The sequence below is a fragment of the Chiloscyllium plagiosum genome, unplaced genomic scaffold (assembly GCF_037043375.1).
Source record: "Chiloscyllium plagiosum isolate Xiang-an unplaced genomic scaffold, Cpla_swu_hap1 HiC_scaffold_40, whole genome shotgun sequence".
Taxonomy (NCBI): Eukaryota; Metazoa; Chordata; class Chondrichthyes; order Orectolobiformes; family Hemiscylliidae; genus Chiloscyllium; species Chiloscyllium plagiosum.
The window spans coordinates 2876966-2892507 of NW_028270178.1; the positions used below are offsets into that span (position 1 = coordinate 2876966).

Here is a 15542-nt window from a genome sequence, read left to right on the forward strand (position 1 = left end):
AACGGCGCTGTTCCAGCAACATGCTCCTTTTTTCCTGTTGACCCTCTCTATGCCCCTCATCGTTTTCTCCCCTCGGTCTCACAGGATCCCGACAGTGTGGAAACCAGCCCTTCGGTCCAACAGGCCCACGCTGGCCCTCCGAAGAGAGACCCATTCCGCTAGTCTTATCATCCTGGACTTAGCCCTGACTAGGGTCCTCTGCTCGAAGGGAAACAAGCCCAGTCTGTCCAATCTCTCACTGAAGCTCCTCAGTCCCAGGCAACCTGGTCAATGTCGTCTGCCCTCGCTCCAGTCCAGTCACAACCCACCGGTAATGTGTACTCCGGAACTGCACGCACCATTCTAGTTGAGGCCGAACCAACCTTTGGCAGGCTTCCTGCTCTGAAACTCTATCCCTCAGCATAGTTTTCGTCACCTTACCTGAGAAAGGATGGACTGGCACTGGAGGGGGTGCGGAGGAAGTTCACCAGGTTGACTCCGGAGTTGAGAGGGGTTGGCCGAGGAGGAGAGATTGTGCAGACTGGGACTATACGCATTGGAATTTATAGAATCCCTACACTTTGGAATCAGGCCCGACGAGTCTACACCGACCGTCCGGAGTACCCCAACCAGAACCGTTCCCCTAATCAGTTACTCTCCCATTACTCCTTGCTGAACCAACACATCCCTGAACACTATGGGTAATTTAGCATGGCCAATCCACCCTAACCTACACATCCCTGAGCACTATGCGGTAATTTAGCATGGCCAATCCACCCTAACCTGCACATCCCTGAACACTATGGGGTAATTTAACATGGCCAATCCACCCTAACCTACACATCCCTGAACACTATGGGGTAAGTTAGCATGGCCAATCCACCCTAACCTGCACATCCCTGAACACTATGGGTAATTTAGCATGGCCAATCCACCCTAACCTACACATCCCTGAACACTATGGGTAATTTAGCATGGCCAATCCACCCTAACCTACACATCCCTGAACACTATGGGTAATTTAGCATGGCCAATCCACCCTAACCTACACATCCCTGAACACTATGGGTAATTTAGCATGGCCAATCCACCCTAACCTACACATCCCTGAACACTATGGGTAATTTAGCATGGCCAATCCACCCTAACCTACACATCCCTGAACACTATGGGGTAATTTAGCATGGCCAATCCACCCTAACCTACACATCCCTGAACACTATGGGTAATTTAGCATGGCCAATCCACCCTAACCTACACATCCCTGAACACTATGGGGTAATTTAGCATGGCCAATCCACCCTAACCTGCACCTCCCTGAACACTATGGGTAATTTAGCATGGCCAATCCACCCTAACCTGCACATCCCTGAGCACTATGGGGTAATTTAGCATGGCCAATCCACCCTAACCTGCACATCCCTGAGCACTATGGGGTAATTTAGCATGGCCAATCCACCCTAACCTGCACATCCCTGAACACTATGGGGTAATTTAGCATGGCCAATCCACCCTAACCTGCACATCCCTGAACACTATGGGGTAATTTAGCATGGCCAATCCACCCGAACCTGCACATCCCTGAACACTATGGGTAATTTAGCATGGCCAATCCACCCTAATCTACACATCCCTGAACACTATGGGTAATTTAGCATGGCCAATCCACCCTAACCTGCACATCCCTGAACACTATGGGGTAATTTAGCATGGCCAATCCACCCTAACCTGCACATCCCTGAACACTATGGGGTAATTTAGCATGGCCAATCCACCCTAACCTACACATCCCTGAACACTATGGGGTAATTTAGCATGGCCACTCCACCCTAACCTGCACATCCCTGAACACTATGGGTAATTTAGCATGGCCAATCCACCCTAACCTGCACATCCCTGAGCACTATGGGGTAATTTAGCATGGCCAATCCACCCTAACCTGCACATCCCTGAACACTATGGGGTAATTTAGCATGGCCAATCCACCCTAACCTGCACATCCCTGAACACTATGGGGTAATTTAGCATGGCCAATCCACCCTAACCTGCACATCCCTGAACACTATGGGGTAATTCAGCATGGCCAATCCACCCTAACCTGCACATCCCTGAGCACTATGGGGTAATTTAGCATGGCCAATCCACCCGAACCTGCACATCCCTGAACACTATGGGGTAATTTAGCATGGCCAATCCACCCGAACCTGCACATCCCTGAACACTATGGGTAATTTAGCATGGCCAATCCACCCTACTCTACACATCCCTGAACACTATGGGTAATTTAGCATGGCCAATCCACCCTAACCTGCACATCCCTGAACAATATGAGGTAATTTAGCATGGCCAATCCACCCTAACCTGCACATCCCTGAACATTATGAGGTAATTTACCATGGCCAATCCACCCTAACCTACACATCCCTGAACACTATGGAGTAATTTTGCATGACCAATCCACCCTAACCTGCATATTCCTGAACACTATGGAGTAATTTTGCATGACCAATCCACCCTAACCGACACATCCCTGAACACTATGGAGTAATTTTGCATGACCAATCCACCCTAACCTGCATATTCCTGAATACTATGGGGTAATTTAGCATGGCCAATCCACCCTAACCTGCATATTCCTGAACACGATGGGGTAATTTAGCATGGCCAATCCACCCTAACCTGCACATCCCTGAACGCTATGGGGTAATTTAGCATGGCCAAACCACCCTAACCTACACATCCCTGAACACTATGGGGTAATTTAGCATGGCCAATCCACCCTAACCTGCACATCCCTGAACACTATGGTTAATTTAGCATGGTCAATCCACCCTAACCTGCACATCCCTGAACACTTTGGGGTAATTATGCATGGCCAATCCACCCTAACCTACACATCCCTGGACACTTTGGGATAATTTAGCATGGCCAATCCACTGTAACCACGCATCCCTGAACGCTATGGGGAATTTAGCATGGCCAATCCACCCGAACCTGCACATCCCTGAACACTATGGGTAATTTAGCATGGCCAATCCACCCTAATCTACACATCCCTGAACACTATGGGTAATTTAGCATGGCCAATCCACCCTAACCTGCACATCCCTGAACACTATGGGGTAATTTAGCATGGCCAATCCACCCTAACCTGCACATCCCTGAACACTATGGGGTAATTTAGCATGGCCAATCCACCCTAACCTACACATCCCTGAACACTATGGGGTAATTTAGCATGGCCACTCCACCCTAACCTGCACATCCCTGAACACTATGGGTAATTTAGCATGGCCAATCCACCCTAACCTGCACATCCCTGAGCACTATGGGGTAATTTAGCATGGCCAATCCACCCTAACCTGCACATCCCTGAACACTATGGGGTAATTTAGCATGGCCAATCCACCCTAACCTGCACATCCCTGAACACTATGGGGTAATTTAGCATGGCCAATCCACCCTAACCTGCACATCCCTGAACACTATGGGGTAATTCAGCATGGCCAATCCACCCTAACCTGCACATCCCTGAGCACTATGGGGTAATTTAGCATGGCCAATCCACCCGAACCTGCACATCCCTGAACACTATGGGGTAATTTAGCATGGCCAATCCACCCGAACCTGCACATCCCTGAACACTATGGGTAATTTAGCATGGCCAATCCACCCTACTCTACACATCCCTGAACACTATGGGTAATTTAGCATGGCCAATCCACCCTAACCTGCACATCCCTGAACAATATGAGGTAATTTACCATGGCCAATCCACCCTAACCTACACATCCCTGAACACTATGGAGTAATTTTGCATGACCAATCCACCCTAACCTGCATATTCCTGAACACTATGGAGTAATTTTGCATGACCAATCCACCCTAACCGACACATCCCTGAACACTATGGAGTAATTTTGCATGACCAATCCACCCTAACCTGCATATTCCTGAATACTATGGGGTAATTTAGCATGGCCAATCCACCCTAACCTGCATATTCCTGAACACGATGGGGTAATTTAGCATGGCCAATCCACCCTAACCTGCACATCCCTGAACGCTATGGGGTAATTTAGCATGGCCAAACCACCCTAACCTACACATCCCTGAACACTATGGGGTAATTTAGCATGGCCAATCCACCCTAACCTGCACATCCCTGAACACTATGGTTAATTTAGCATGGTCAATCCACCCTAACCTGCACATCCCTGAACACTTTGGGGTAATTATGCATGGCCAATCCACCCTAACCTACACATCCCTGGACACTTTGGGATAATTTAGCATGGCCAATCCACTGTAACCACGCATCCCTGAACGCTATGGGGAATTTAGCATGGCCAATCCACCCTAACCTGCACATCCCTGAACACTATGGGTAATTTAGCATGGCCAATCCACCCGAACCTGCACATCCCTGAACACTATGGGTAATTTAGCATGGCCAATCCACCCTAATCTACACATCCCTGAACACTATGGGTAATTTAGCATGGCCAATCCACCCTAACCTGCACATCCCTGAACACTAAGGGTAATTTAGCATGGCCAATCCACCCTAACCTGCACATCCCTGAACATTATGAGGTAATTTACCATGGCCAATCCACCCTAACCTACACATCCCTGAACACTATGGAGTAATTTTGCATGACCAATCCACCCTAACCTGCATATTCCTGAACACTATGGGGTAATTTAGCATGGCCAATCCACCCTAACCTGCACATCCCTGAACGCTATGGGGTAATTTAGCATGGCCAAACCACCCTAACCTACACATCCCTGAACACTATGGGGTAATTTAGCATGACCAATCCACCCTAACCTGCACATCCCTGAACACTATGGGTAATTTAGCATGGCCAATCCACCCTAACCTACACATCCCTGAACACTATGGGGTAATTTAGCATGGCCAATCCACCCTAACCTGCACATCCCTGAACATTATGAGGTAATTTACCATGGCCAATCCACCCTAACCTACACATCCCTGAACACTATGGGTAATTTAGCATGGCCAATCCACCCTAACCTACACAATCCTGAACACTATGGGTAATTTAGCATGACCAATTCACCCTAACCTGCATATTCCTGAACACGATGGGGTAATTTAGCATGGCCAATCCACCCTAACCTGCACATCCCTGAACGCTATGGGGTAATTTAGCATGGCCAAACCACCCTAACCTACACATCCCTGAACACTATGGGGTAATTTAGCATGGCCCATCCACCCTAACCTGCACATCCCTGAACACTATGGTTAATTTAGCATGGCCAATCCACCCTAACCTGCACATCCCTGAACACTTTGGGGTAATTATGCATGGCCAATCCACCCTAACCTACACATCCCTGGACACTTTGGGACAATTTAGCATGGCCAATCCACTGTAACCACGCATCCCTGAACGCTATGGGGAATTTAGCATGGCCAATCCACCCTAACCTGCACATCCCTGAACACTATGGGTAATTTAGCATGGCCAATCCACCCTAACCTACACATCCCTGAACACTATGGGGTAATTTAGTAAGGCCAGATCACCCTAACCTACGCATGCCTGAACACTATGGGGTAATTTTGCATGGCCAATCCACCCGAACCTACACATCCCTGAACACTATGGGGAAATTTAGCATGGCCAATCCAACCTAACCTACACATCCCTGAACACTATGGGTAATTTAGCATGGCCAATCCACCCTTACCTCCACATCCCTGAACGCTATGGGGAATTTAGCGTGGCCAATCCACCCTAACCTGCACATCCCTGAACACTATGGGTAATTTAGGATGGCCAATCCACCCTAACCTACACATCCCTGAACACTGTGGGGTAATTTAGCATGACCAGTTCACCCTAACCTATGCATGCCTGAACACTATGGGGTAATTTAGCATGGCCAATCCACCCTAACCTACACATCCCTGAACACTATGGGGTAATTTAGCATGGCCAATCCACCCTAACCTACACATCCCTGAACACTATGGGGTAATTTAGCATGGCCAATCCACCCTAACCTGCACATCCCTGAACAATATGAGGTAATTTAGCATGGCCAATCCACCCTAACCTGCACATCCCTGAACATTATGAGGTAAATTACCATGGCCAATCCACCCTAACCTACACATCCCTGGACACTATTGGGTAATTTAGCATGGCCAATCCACCCTAACCTGCACATCCCTGAACACTATGGGTAATTTAGCATGGCCAATCCACCCTAACCTACACATCCCTGGACACTATTGGGTAATTTAGCATGGTCAATCCACTCTAACCTGCACATCCCTGAACACTCTGGTTAGTTTAGCATGGTCAATCCACCCTAACCTGCACATCCCTGAACACTATGGGGTAATTTAGCATGGCCAATCCACCCTAACCTACACATCCCTGAACACTATGGGTAATTTAGCATGGCCAATCCACCCTAACCTACACATCCCTGAACACTATGGAGTAATTTAGCATGGTCAATCTACCCTAACCTGCACATCCCTGAACACTATGGGGTAATTTAGCATGGGCAAACCACCCTAACCTACACATCCCTGAGCACTGTGGGGTAATTTAGCATGGCCAATCCACCCTAACCTACACATCCCTGGACACTATTGGGTAATTTAGCATGGCCAATCCACCCTAACCTGCACATCCCTGAACACTCTGGGTAGTTTAGCATGGTCAATCCACCCTAACCTGCACATCCCTGAACACTATGGGGTAATTTAGCATGGCCAATCCACCCTAACCTACACATCCCTGGACACTTTGGGATAATTTAGCATGGCCAATCCACTGTAACCACGCATCCCTGAACGCTATGGGGAATTTAGCATGGCCAATCCACCCTAACCTGCACATCCCTGAACACTATGGGTAATTTAGCATGGCCAATCCACCCTAACCTACACATCCCTGAACACTATGGGGTAATTTAGCAAGGCCAGTTCACCCTAACCTACGCATGCCTGAACACTATAGGGTAATTTTGCATGGCCAATCCACCCGAACCTGCACATCCCTGAACACTATGGGGTAATTTAGCATGGCCAATCCACCCTAACCTGCACATCCCTGAACACTATGGGTAATTTAGCATGGCCAATCCACCCTAACCTACGCATCCCTGGACACTATTGGGTAATTTAGCATGGTCAATCCACCCTAACCTGCACATCCCTGAACACTATGGGGTAATTATGCATGGCCAATCCACCCTAACCTACACATCCCTGGACACTTTGGGATAATTTAGCATGGCCAATCCACCCTAACCTACGCATGCCTGAACACTATGGGGTAATTTTGCATGGCCAATCCACCCTAACCTGCACATCCCTGAACACTATGGGTAATTTAGCATGGCCAATCCACCCTAACCTACACATCCCTGAACACTATGGGGTAATTTAGTAAAGCCAGTTCACCCTAACCTGCACATCCCTGAACACTATGGGTAATTTAGCATGGCCAATCCACCCTAACCTTCACATCCCTGAACATTGTGGGGTAATTTAGCATGGCCAGTTCACCCTAACCTATGCATGCCTGAACACTATGGGGTAATTTAGCATGGCCAATCCACCCGAACCTACACATCCCTGAACTCTATGGGGTAATTTAGCATGGCCAATCCACCCTAACCTACACATCCCTGAACACTATGGGGTAATTTAGCATGGCCAATCCACCCTAACCTGCACATCCCTGAACACTATGGGTAATTTAGCATGGCCAATCCACCCTAACCTGCACATCGCTGAACAATATGAGGTAATTTAGCATGGCCAATCCACCCTAACCTGCACATCCCTGAACATTATGAGGTAAATTACCATGGCCAATCCACCCTAACCTACACATCCCTGAACACTATGGAGTAATTTAGCATGGCCAATCCACCCTAACCTGCATATTCCTGAACACTATGGGGTAATTTAGCATGGCCAATCCATCCTAACCAACACATCCCTGAACGCTATGGGGTAATTTAGCATGGCCAAACCACCCTAACCTACACATCCCTGAACACTATGGGGTAATTTAGCATGGCCAATCCACCCTAACCTGCACATCCCTGAACACTATGGGTAATTTAGCATGGCCAATCCACCCTAACCTACACATCCCTGGACACTTTTGGGTAAGTTAGCATGGCCAATCCACCCTAACCTGCACATCCCTGAACACTATGGGTAATTTAGCATGGCCAATCCACCCTAACCTACACATCCCTGGACACTATTGGGTAATTTAGCATGGTCAATCCACCCTAACCTGCACATCCCTGAACACTATGGGGTAATTTAGCATGGCCAATCCACCCTAACCTACACATCCCTGAACACCATGGAGTAATTTAGCATGACCAATCCACCCTAACCTGCACATCCCTGAACACTATGGGGTAATTTAGCATGACCAATCCACCCTAACCTGCATATTCCTGAACACTATGGGGTAATTTAGCATGGCCAATCCACCCTAACCTGCACATCCCTGAACACTATGGGGTAATTTAGCATGGGCAAACCACCCTAACCTACACATCCCTGAGCACTGTGGGGTAATTTAGCATGGCCAATCCACCCTAACCTACACATCCCTGGACACTATTGGGTAATTTAGCATGGCCAATCCACCCTAACCTGCACATCCCTGAACACTCTGGGTAGTTTAGCATGGTCAATCCACCCTAACCTGCACATCCCTGAACACTATGGGGTAATTTAGCATGGCCAATCCACCCTAACCTACACATCCCTGGACACTTTGGGATAATTTACCATGGCCAATCCACTGTAACCACGCATCCCTGAACGCTATGGGGAATTTAGCATGGCCAATCCACCCTAACCTGCACATCCCTGAACACTATGGGTAATTTAGCATGGCCAATCCACCCTAACCTACACATCCCTGAACACTATGCGGTAATTTAGCAAGGCCAGTTCACCCTAACCTACGCATGCCTGAACACTATGGGGTAATTTTGCATGGCCAATCCACCCGAACCTACACATCCCTGAACACTAAGGGTAATTTAGCATGGCCAATCCACCCTAACCTACACATCCCTGAACGCTATGGGGCAATTTAGCATGGCCAATCCACCCTAAACTACACATCCCTGAACACAATGGGTAATTTAGCATGGCCAATCCACCCGAACCTACACATCCCTGAACACTATGGGTAATTTAAATGGCCAATCCACCCTAACCTACACATCCCTGAGCACTATGGGGTAATTTAGCATGGCCAATCCACCCTAACCTGCACATCCCTGAACACTATGGGGTAATTTAGCATGGCCAATCCACCCTAACCTGCACATCCCTGAACACTATGGGTAATTTAGCATGGCCAATCCACCCTAACCTACACATCCCTGGACACTATTGGGTAATTTAGCATGGCCAATCCACCCTAACCTTCACATCCCTGAACATTATGGGGTAATTTAGCATGGCCAGTTCACCCTAACCTATGCATGCCTGAACACTATGGGGTAATTTTGCATGGCCAATCCACCCGAACCTACACATCCCTGAACACTATGGGGTAATTTAGCATGGCCAATCCACCCTAACCTACACATCCCTGAACACTATGGGGTAATTTAGCATGGCCAATCCACCCTAACCTGCACATCCCTGAACACTATGGGGTAATTTAGCATGGGCAAACCACCCTAACCTACACATCCCTGAGCACTGTGGGGTAATTTAGCATGGCCAATCCACCCTAACCTACACATCCCTGGACACTATTGGGTAATTTAGCATGGCCAATCCACCCTAACCTGCACATCCCTGAACACTCTGGGTAGTTTAGCATGGTCAATCCACCCTAACCTGCACATCCCTGAACACTATGGGGTAATTTAGCATGGCCAATCCACCCTAACCTACACATCCCTGGACACTTTGGGATAATTTACCATGGCCAATCCACTGTAACCACGCATCCCTGAACGCTATGGGGAATTTAGCATGGCCAATCCACCCTAACCTGCACATCCCTGAACACTATGGGTAATTTAGCATGGCCAATCCACCCTAACCTACACATCCCTGAACACTATGCGGTAATTTAGCAAGGCCAGTTCACCCTAACCTACGCATGCCTGAACACTATGGGGTAATTTTGCATGGCCAATCCACCCGAACCTACACATCCCTGAACACTAAGGGTAATTTAGCATGGCCAATCCACCCTAACCTACACATCCCTGAACGCTATGGGGCAATTTAGCATGGCCAATCCACCCTAAACTACACATCCCTGAACACAATGGGTAATTTAGCATGGCCAATCCACCCGAACCTACACATCCCTGAACACTATGGGTAATTTAAATGGCCAATCCACCCTAACCTACACATCCCTGAGCACTATGGGGTAATTTAGCATGGCCAATCCACCCTAACCTGCACATCCCTGAACACTATGGGGTAATTTAGCATGGCCAATCCACCCTAACCTGCACATCCCTGAACACTATGGGGTAATTTAGCATGGCCAATCCACCCTAACCTACACATCCCTGGACACTTTGGGATAATTTACCATGGCCAATCCACTGTAACCACGCATCCCTGAACGCTATGGGGAATTTAGCATGGCCAATCCACCCTAACCTGCACATCCCTGAACACTATGGGTAATTTAGCATGGCCAATCCACCCTAACCTACACATCCCTGAACACTATGCGGTAATTTAGCAAGGCCAGTTCACCCTAACCTACGCATGCCTGAACACTATGGGGTAATTTTGCATGGCCAATCCACCCGAACCTACACATCCCTGAACACTAAGGGTAATTTAGCATGGCCAATCCACCCTAACCTACACATCCCTGAACGCTATGGGGCAATTTAGCATGGCCAATCCACCCTAAACTACACATCCCTGAACACAATGGGTAATTTAGCATGGCCAATCCACCCGAACCTACACATCCCTGAACACTATGGGTAATTTAAATGGCCAATCCACCCTAACCTACACATCCCTGAGCACTATGGGGTAATTTAGCATGGCCAATCCACCCTAACCTGCACATCCCTGAACACTATGGGGTAATTTAGCATGGCCAATCCACCCTAACCTGCACATCCCTGAACACTATGGGTAATTTAGCATGGCCAATCCACCCTAACCTACACATCCCTGGACACTATTGGGTAATTTAGCATGGCCAATCCACCCTAACCTTCACATCCCTGAACATTATGGGGTAATTTAGCATGGCCAGTTCACCCTAACCTATGCATGCCTGAACACTATGGGGTAATTTTGCATGGCCAATCCACCCGAACCTACACATCCCTGAACACTATGGGGTAATTTAGCATGGCCAATCCACCCTAACCTACACATCCCTGAACACTATGGGGTAATTTAGCATGGCCAATCCACCCTAACCTGCACATCCCTGAACACTATGGGGTAATTTAGCATGGGCAAACCACCCTAACCTACACATCCCTGAGCACTGTGGGGTAATTTAGCATGGCCAATCCACCCTAACCTACACATCCCTGGACACTATTGGGTAATTTAGCATGGCCAATCCACCCTAACCTGCACATCCCTGAACACTCTGGGTAGTTTAGCATGGTCAATCCACCCTAACCTGCACATCCCTGAACACTATGGGGTAATTTAGCATGGCCAATCCACCCTAACCTACACATCCCTGGACACTTTGGGATAATTTACCATGGCCAATCCACTGTAACCACGCATCCCTGAACGCTATGGGGAATTTAGCATGGCCAATCCACCCTAACCTGCACATCCCTGAACACTATGGGTAATTTAGCATGGCCAATCCACCCTAACCTACACATCCCTGAACACTATGCGGTAATTTAGCAAGGCCAGTTCACCCTAACCTACGCATGCCTGAACACTATGGGGTAATTTTGCATGGCCAATCCACCCGAACCTACACATCCCTGAACACTAAGGGTAATTTAGCATGGCCAATCCACCCTAACCTACACATCCCTGAACGCTATGGGGCAATTTAGCATGGCCAATCCACCCTAAACTACACATCCCTGAACACAATGGGTAATTTAGCATGGCCAATCCACCCGAACCTACACATCCCTGAACACTATGGGTAATTTAAATGGCCAATCCACCCTAACCTACACATCCCTGAGCACTATGGGGTAATTTAGCATGGCCAATCCACCCTAACCTGCACATCCCTGAACACTATGGGGTAATTTAGCATGGCCAATCCACCCTAACCTGCACATCCCTGAACACTATGGGTAATTTAGCATGGCCAATCCACCCTAACCTACACATCCCTGGACACTATTGGGTAATTTAGCATGGCCAATCCACCCTAACCTTCACATCCCTGAACATTATGGGGTAATTTAGCATGGCCAGTTCACCCTAACCTATGCATGCCTGAACACTATGGGGTAATTTTGCATGGCCAATCCACCCGAACCTACACATCCCTGAACACTATGGGGTAATTTAGCATGGCCAATCCACCCTAACCTACACATCCCTGAACACTATGGGGTAATTTAGCATGGCCAATCCACCCTAACCTGCACATCCCTGAACACTATGGGTAATTTAGCATGGCCAATCCACCCTAACCTGCACATCCCTGAACAATATGAGGTAATTTAGCATGGCCAATCCACCCTAACCTGCACATCCCTGAACATTATGAGGTAAATTACCATGGCCAATCCACCCTAACCTACACATCCCTGAACACTATGGAGTAATTTAGCATGGCCAATCCACCCTAACCTGCATATTCCTGAACACTATGGGGTAATTTCGCATGGCCAATCCACCCTAACCAACACATCCCTGAACGCTATGGGGTAATTTAGCATGGCCAAACCACCCTAACCTACACATCCCTGAACACTATGGGGTAATTTAGCATGGCCAATCCACCCTAACCTGCACATCCCTGAACACTATGGGTAATTTAGCATGGCCAATCCACCCTAACCTACACATCCCTGGACACTATTGGGTAAGTTAGCATGGCCAATCCACCCTAATCTGCACATCCCTGAACACTATGGGTAATTTAGCATGGCCAATCCACCCTAACCTACACATCCCTGGACACTATTGGGTAATTTAGCATGGTCAATCCACCCTAACCTGCACATCACTGAACACTGTGGTTAGTTTAGCATGGTCAATCCACCCTAACCTGCACATCCCTGAACACTATGGGGTAATTTAGCATGGCCAATCCACCCTAACCTACACATCCCTGAACACTATGGAGTAATTTAGCATGACCAATCCACCCTAACCTGCACATCCCTGAACACTATGGGGTAATTTAGCATGACCAATCCACCCTAACCTGCATATTCCTGAACACTATGGGGTAATTTAGCATGGCCAATCCACCCTAACCTGCACATCCCTGAACACTATGGGGTAATTTAGCATGGGCAAACCACCCTAACCTACACATCCCTGAGCACTGTGGGGTAATTTAGCATGGCCAATCCACCCTAACCTACACATCCCTGGACACTATTGGGTAATTTAGCATGGCCAATCCACCCTAACCTGCACATCCCTGAACACTCTGGGTAGTTTAGCATGGTCAATCCACCCTAACCTGCACATCCCTGAACACTATGGGGTAATTTAGCATGGCCAATCCACCCTAACCTACACATCCCTGGACACTATTGGGTAATTTAGCATGGCCAATCCACCCTAACCTTCACATCCCTGAACATTATGGGGTAATTTAGCATGGCCAGTTCACCCTAACCTATGCATGCCTGAACACTATGGGGTAATTTTGCATGGCCAATCCACCCGAACCTACACATCCCTGAACACTATGGGGTAATTTAGCATGGCCAATCCACCCTAACCTACACATCCCTGAACACTATGGGGTAATTTAGCATGGCCAATCCACCCTAACCTGCACATCCCTGAACACTATGGGTAATTTAGCATGGCCAATCCACCCTAACCTGCACATCCCTGAACAATATGAGGTAATTTAGCATGGCCAATCCACCCTAACCTGCACATCCCTGAACATTATGAGGTAAATTACCATGGCCAATCCACCCTAACCTACACATCCCTGAACACTATGGAGTAATTTAGCATGGCCAATCCACCCTAACCTGCATATTCCTGAACACTATGGGGTAATTTAGCATGGCCAATCCACCCTAACCAACACATCCCTGAACGCTATGGGGTAATTTAGCATGGCCAAACCACCCTAACCTACACATCCCTGAACACTATGGGGTAATTTAGCATGGCCAATCCACCCTAACCTGCACATCCCTGAACACTATGGGTAATTTAGCATGGCCAATCCACCCTAACCTACACATCCCTGGACACTATTGGGTAAGTTAGCATGGCCAATCCACCCTAATCTGCACATCCCTGAACACTATGGGTAATTTAGCATGGCCAATCCACCCTAACCTACACATCCCTGGACACTATTGGGTAATTTAGCATGGTCAATCCACCCTAACCTGCACATCACTGAACACTGTGGTTAGTTTAGCATGGTCAATCCACCCTAACCTGCACATCCCTGAACACTATGGGGTAATTTAGCATGGCCAATCCACCCTAACCTGCACATCCCTGAACACTATGGGGTAATTTAGCATGACCAATCCACCCTAACCTGCATATTCCTGAACACTATGGGGTAATTTAGCATGGCCAATCCACCCTAACCTGCACATCCCTGAACACTATGGGGTAATTTAGCATGGGCAAACCACCCTAACCTACACATCCCTGAGCACTGTGGGGTAATTTAGCATGGCCAATCCACCCTAACCTACACATCCCTGGACACTATTGGGTAATTTAGCATGGCCAATCCACCCTAACCTGCACATCCCTGAACACTCTGGGTAATTTAGCATGGTCAATCCACCCTAACCTACACATCCCTGAACACTATGGGGTAATTTAGCATGGCCAATCCACCCTAACCTACACATCCCTGGACACTTTGGGATAATTTAGCATGGCCAATCCACTGTAACCACGCATCCCTGAACGCTATGGGGAATTTAGCATGGCCAATCCACCCTAACCTGCACATCCCTGAACACTATGGGTAATTTAGCATGGCCAATCCACCCTAACCTACACATCCCTGAACACTATGCGGTAATTTAGCAAGGCCAGTTCACCCTAACCTACGCATGCCTGAACACTATGGGGTAATTTTGCATGGCCAATCCACCCGAACCTACACATCCCTGAACACTAAGGGTAATTTAGCATGGCCAATCCACCCTAACCTACACATCCCTGAACGCTATGGGGCAATTTAGCATGGCCAATCCACCCTAAACTACACATCCCTGAACACAATGGGTAATTTAGCATGGCCAATCCACCCGAACCTACACATCCCTGAACACTATGGGTAATTTAAATGGCCAATCCACCCTAACCTACACATCCCTGAGCACTATGGGGTAATTTAGCATGGCCA

The 15542-nt window shown here is 48.0% G+C and overlaps 1 protein-coding gene across 1 annotated transcript in view; it reads left to right on the plus strand.

Annotated features, from left to right (window-relative positions):
• The first annotated feature begins 270 nt into the window (after positions 1-270).
• Positions 271-15542, plus strand: part of ppox (protoporphyrinogen oxidase) — a 68531-nt gene continuing 53259 nt past the window's right edge. Inside the window, exon 1 of the mRNA XM_087981609.1 lies at positions 271-310. Within this exon, the coding sequence (XP_087837735.1) occupies positions 271-310 (40 nt within the window). The remainder of the gene's footprint in view (positions 311-15542) is intronic.